At 52.7% G+C, this 6000-nt stretch overlaps 1 protein-coding gene across 1 annotated transcript in view; it reads left to right on the forward strand.

The window, feature by feature from the left end:
* Nucleotides 1-5570, forward strand: part of EPOR (erythropoietin receptor) — a 59743-nt gene extending 54173 nt beyond the window's left edge. The window contains exons 6-8 of the mRNA XM_073654280.1: nucleotides 3477-3561; nucleotides 3638-3725; nucleotides 3816-5570. Coding sequence (XP_073510381.1) covers nucleotides 3477-3561; nucleotides 3638-3725; nucleotides 3816-4445 — 803 coding nt within the window. The 3' untranslated portion in view covers nucleotides 4446-5570. The remainder of the gene's footprint in view (nucleotides 1-3476; nucleotides 3562-3637; nucleotides 3726-3815) is intronic.
* Nucleotides 5571-6000: the final 430 nt, after the last annotated feature.

Here is a 6000-nt window from a genome sequence, read left to right on the forward strand (position 1 = left end):
GGTGGCAGCAGAGCAGCACTTCAGTAACAGGAGGCAGCAGAGAGCGGTGCTTCAGTAACGGGTGGCAGCAGAGAGCGGTGCTTCAGTAACGGGTGGCAGCAGAGAGCTGCGCTTCAGTAACGGGTGGCAGCCGAGAGCGGTGTTCAGTAACGGGTGGCAGCAGAGAGCGGTGCTTCAGTAACGGGTGGCAGCAGAGAGCTGCGCTTCAGTAACGGGTGGCAGCAGAGAGCAGTGCTTCAGTAACGGGTGGCAGCAGAGAGCGGCGCTTCAGTAACGGGTGGCAGCAGAGAGCGGCTCTTCAGTAACAGGTGGCAGCAGAGAGCGGCGCTTAAGTAACGGATGGCAGCAGAGAGCGGCGCTTCAGTAACGGGTGGCAGCAGAGAGCGGCTCTTCAGTAACGGGTGGCAGCAGAGAGCGGCGCTTCAGTAACGGGTGGCAGCAGAGAGCGGCTCTTCAGTAACAGGTGGCAGCAGAGAGCGGCTCTTCAGTAACGGGTGGCAGCAGAGAGCGGCTCTTCAGTAACAGGTGGCAGCAGAGAGCGGCTCTTCAGTAACAGGTGGCAGCAGAGAGCGGCTCTTCAGTAACGGGTGGCAGCAGAGAGCGGCTCTTCAGTAACGGGTGGCAGCAGAGAGCTGCGCTTCAGTAATGGGTGGCAGCAGAGAGCTGCTCTTCAGTAACAGGTGGCAGCAGAGAGCGGCTCTTCAGTAACGGGTGGCAGCAGAGAGCGGCTCTTCAGTAACGGGTGGCAGCAGAGAGCGGTGCTTCAGTAATGGGTGGCAGCAGAGAGCTGCACTTCAGTAACGGGTGGCAGCAGAGAACAGTGCTTCAGTAACAGGTGGCAGCAGAGAGCGGTGCTTCAGTAACGGGTGGCAGCAGAGAGCGGTGCTTCAGTAATGTGTGGCAGCAGAGAGCTGCGCTTCAGTAATGGGTGGCAGCAGAGAGCGGTGCTTCAGTAACGGGTGGCAGCAGAGAGCGGTGCTTCAGTAACGCGTAGCAGCAGAGAGCTGCACTTCAGTAACGGGTGGCAGCAGAGAGCGGCGCTTCATTAACAGGTGGCAGCAGAGAGCGGTGCTTCAGTAACAGGTGGCAGCAGAGATGCTTCAGTAACGGGTGGCAGCAGAGCGGCACTTCAGTAACAGGTGGCAGCAGAGAGCGGTGCTTCAGTAATGGGTGGCAGCAGAGAGCGGCTCTTCAGTAACAGGTGGCAGCCGAGAGCGGCGCTTCAGTAACGGGTGGCAGCAGAGAGCGGCGCTTCATTAACGGGTGGCAGCAGAGAGCGGTGCTTCAGTAACGGGTGGCAGCAGAGTGCGGCGCTTCAGTAATGGGTTGCAGCAGAGAGCGGTGCTTCAGTAACGGGTGGCAGCAGAGTGCGGGGCTTCAGTACCGGGAGGCAGCAGAGAGCGGCACTTCAGTAACGGGTGGCAGCAGAGAGCGGTGCTTCAGTAACGGGTGGCAGCAGAGAGCTGTGCTTCAGTAATGGGTGGTAGCAGAGAGCGGCGCTTCAGTAACGGGTGGCAGCAGAGCGGCACTTCAGTGACAGGTGGCAGCAGAGAGCGGTGCTTCAGTAACGGGTGGCAGCAGAGAGCTGCGCTTCAGTAATGGGTGGCAGCAGAGAGAGGTGCTTCAGTAACGGGTGGCAGCAGAGCAGCACTTCAGTGACAGGTGGCAGCAGAGAGCGGTGCTTCAGTAACGGGTGGCAGCAGAGAGCTGCGCTTCAGTAATGGGTGGCAGCAGAGAGCGGTGCTTCAGTAACGGGTGGCAGCAGAGAGCGGTGCTTCAGTAACGGGTGGCAGCAGAGAGCGGTGCTTCAGTAACGGGTGGCAGCAGAGAGCGGCGCTTCAGTAACGGGTGGCAGCAGAGAGCAGTGCTTCAGTAACAGGTGGCTGCAGAGAGCAGTGCTTCAGTAACGGGTGGCAGCAGAGAGCGGTGCTTCTATAACGAGTGGCAGCAGAGAGCGGTGCTTCTATAACGAGTGGCAGCAGAGAGCGGTGCTTCAGTAACGGGTGGCCACAGAGAGCTGTACTTCAGTAATGGGTGGCAGCAGAGAGCGGCACTTCAGTAATGGGTGGCAGCAGAGAGCGGCTCTTCAGTAACAGGTGGCAGCAGAGAGCTGCGCTTCAGTAACAGGTGGCAGCAGAGAGCGGCGCTTCAGTAACGGGTGGCCACAGAGAGCGGCACTTCAGTAATGGGTGGCAGCAGAGAGCGGCTCTTCAGTAACAGGTGGCAGCAGAGAGCTGCGCTTCAGTAACAGGTGGCAGCAGAGAGCGGTGCTTCAGTAACGGGTGGCAGCCGAGAGCGGCGCTTCAGTAACGGGTGGCAGCAGAGAGCGGCGCTTCATTAACGGGTGGCAGCAGAGAGCGGTGCTTCAGTAACGGGTGGCAGCCGAGAGCGGCGCTTCAGTAACGGGTGGTAGCAGAGAGCGGTGCTTCATTAACGGGTGGCAGCAGAGAGCGGCGCTTCATTAACGGGTGGCAGCAGAGAGCGGCGCTTCAGTACCGGGAGGCAGCAGAGAGCAGCACTTCAGTAACGGGTGGCAGCAGAGAGCGGTGCTTCAGTAACGGGTGGCAGCAGAGAGCGGTGCTTCTATAACGAGTGGCAGCAGAGAGCGGTGCTTCAGTAACGGGTGGCAGCAGAGAGCGGTGCTTTAGTAACGGGTGGCAGCAGAGAGCGGTGCTTCAGTAACGAGTGGCAGCAGAGAGCTGTGCTTCAGTAATGGGTGGTAGCAGAGAGCGGTGCTTCAGTAACAGGTGGCAGCAGAGAGCGGTGCTTCAGTAACGGGTGGCAGCAGAGCGGCACTTCAGTGACAGGTGGCAGCAGAGAGCGGTGCTTCAGTAACGGGTGGCAGCAGAGAGCTGCACTTCAGTAATGGGTGGCAGCAGAGAGCGGTGCTTTAGTAACGGGTGGCAGCAGAGAGCTGCACTTCAGTAATGGGTGGCAGCAGAGAGCTGCACTTCAGTAATGGGTGGCAGCAGAGAGCGGTGCTTCAGTAACGGGTGGCAGCAGAGAGCGGCGCTTCAGTAACGGGTGGCAGCAGAGAGCGGTGCTTCAGTAACGGGTGGCAGCAGAGAGCGGTGCTTCAGTAACGGGTGGCAGAGAGCGGTGCTTCAGTAACGGGTGGCAGCAGAGAGCGGCGCTTCAGTAACGGGTGGCAGCAGAGAGCGGTGCTTCAGTAACGGGTGGCAACAGAGAGCGGTGCTTCAGTAACGGGTGGCAGCAGAGAGCGGTGCTTCAGTAACGGGTGGCAGCAGAGAGCGGTGCTTCAGTATCAGGTGGCAGCAGAGCGGTGCTTCAGTAACGGGTGGCAGCAGAGAGCGGTGCTTCAGTATCAGGTGGCAGCAGAGAGCGGCGCTTCAGTAACGGGTGGCAGCAGAGAGCGGTGCTTCAGTATCAGGTGGCAGCAGAGAGCGGCGCTTCAGTAACGGGTGGCAGCAGCACTTCAGTAACTGTTCACTAAAAACAAACCTTTATTTTGTCAGTTGATGTTCAGTATATCATCTTGTACGTGATTTGCGGCCTGATCCCAGTTGCTGCCATCATCCTGATAACTACATGTCAGAGAAGGTAAGCGACATTTTGAAGCTTATGACATGAGAAAATCAAACTCAATGACTGAGCCCCATCTCCTGTAACGCCGCAGGTTCCTCAAGAAGAAGGTATGGCCGAAAGTACCGAGCCCAGAACATCATTTCAAGGAGCTATACACAACTCATAAAGGCAATTTCAAGGTACAGACAAAGCCTCTTATGGAACATGATAGTAAATAGATAAAATGATACCTGCGTTGCTCATTTTCCATATTTTCTATTTTGTGACAGCTGTGGTTAGATCAAACAGACTCCTACCTCATGTGGATCTCCAGAAACATCTATCATGAAGGCCCAATCTCTACACTCGAGGTCCTGTCCGAACTTCCTATTCCCCCACCTCTTCCTTCAACACCACCGCTCTCCAAGGACAGCTATGTGACCCTGGACAAGACTTTTCTGCCCCAGCTTCCAGCATGGATGGTCACTCAGAGACAAATAGATGCCCAATTGGAGCTGCTGAGTCTTACAGAGACTCCAGGCCAGGAGAAGACCTCCATGGACGAGGGTAGAGCAGAAGGAGACGTGGTGGAGATGACTGCTGAGGAGGTCCCTCCTGTGGAGGAGAGCAAGAGATATCCTATCAAAGAAAAGCCGTGCTCTCTGACCATGCAGAGAGAAGACTTCCTGAACTCTGAGGATGGTAAGCCGAGTCCAGGATCCAGCTTTGAGTACACAGCCTTAGAGACGTGTGAGGGACTGTTATCCCCCAGGACACGCTCCATTCCTCCGCGCCAGCCTCTGAAGTATGCTTACCTACTCATGTCCGAATCAGGGGAAAAAAGTCCTCCACCATCTCCAAACATTTACCAGAACAGCATCTGTGTCCAATTACCGACCCACATCTACTCCCAGTGCTGAGAAGAAGCCATGGACGAAGTCTGCAGAACATATAGAAATACTGTAGAAAGACAGAGGACTGTGCATGGTCTGTGGATATACTATGGGGTTTGGACATATTGTAAGATATGCACAATCCATTCACAAAGCTTCACTCAGTGTTTCTATGTCTTCTCGACTTTTGCGCTCTCTTTGCTCTTAGCCTAGTTTCTACATTGCAGCAACCTGCGACTGTTCTCTCCACAACATCTAGTTTCCCATGGCAGGATACAGTCATATGTTATATCCCTTTCCTCGGATGCATGATTGCATGCACACAGACATACGCTTGGCCCATCCTTGTGTGGGCAACAACTAGAGAATATCCAATGAAGCAAAGTGACTCTATATACAGTATACCCACCAGGGCGTTTCTTGATCTGACCAACAAAAGATGTTTTACAGGGTCACAGACAATCGGCTTTTGACTCTGCAGAGCTGATATTGAGTTAGGATATACAGTCACATAGTCAGTATGTCTATGTACCCCCACATGTAGGCCGAGAACTGATCCCATACTGCCGTGTTGTAGCCCCAACCTCTGTATATAGACCCCTGCAGTGTAATCCCCTCCTGCTGCAGGTATAGTCTGATAAGCCACTGTGAATACCTTTTTGTCTTTTTTTACCACTTTTTGTAATAAATATGTTTTTGGTTTTTTTACCACGCTGTACTCAGTTATTTTATTCTACTACATATGACAAAACTGCATAATCCGAGTAACTGGTGTATTAGTGCTGAAAAAGAATAGGGCCGAGTATTGGGAAAATGTGGGGGTGAAAACCGTTTACCAGCCTCACCTACCGAAACCTAGACATCAACACAGGAAGAGTATAGGAAACCCACTTTATTTGCCATCGAATTATTGGTTCGCTCTGGTCTTGATCTTTCTTGACTAAAGTAATTTTATTGTGCCAAAGTCAGCACAAAGCGCTACACACTATTTGACAGGTTTCCTAAAGAGAGAGACTGAGTCACTGTGTACATTACATTACTCATACTGTATTATACTTCAGAGCTGCGCTCACTATTCTGCTGGTGCAGTTACTGTGTACATACATTACATTACTTATCCTGCACTAATCCTCAGTTACATCCTTTATTATACTCAATATCAATATACTTCAGAGCTGCGCTCACTATTATGCTGGTGCAGTCACTGTGTACATACATTACACTACTTATCCTGCACTGATCCTGAGTTACATCCTATATTATACTCCAGAGCTGTATTCACTATTCTGCTGGTGCAGTCACTGTGTACATACATTACAGTCATGGCCAAAAGTATTGAGAATGAGACAAATAGTAATTTTTCCAAAGTTTACTGCTTCATTTTTTGTAATGGCAATTTGCATATACTCCTGGATGTCAAAGAGTGATCAGCTTAACAGCAATTACTGTACTTGCAAAGTCAATATTTGCCCAGAAAATGAACTTTAACCCCCAAAACACATTTCAACATCATTGCAGTCCTGCCTTAAAAGGAGCAGCTAACATCGTTTTAGTGATTGATCCATTAACACAGGTGTGGGTG

Source organism: Phyllobates terribilis, unplaced genomic scaffold (assembly GCF_046119375.1).
Source record: "Phyllobates terribilis strain yellow unplaced genomic scaffold, ASM4611937v1 Scaffold_11__3_contigs__length_659146591, whole genome shotgun sequence".
NCBI lineage: Eukaryota > Metazoa > Chordata > Amphibia > Anura > Dendrobatidae > Phyllobates > Phyllobates terribilis.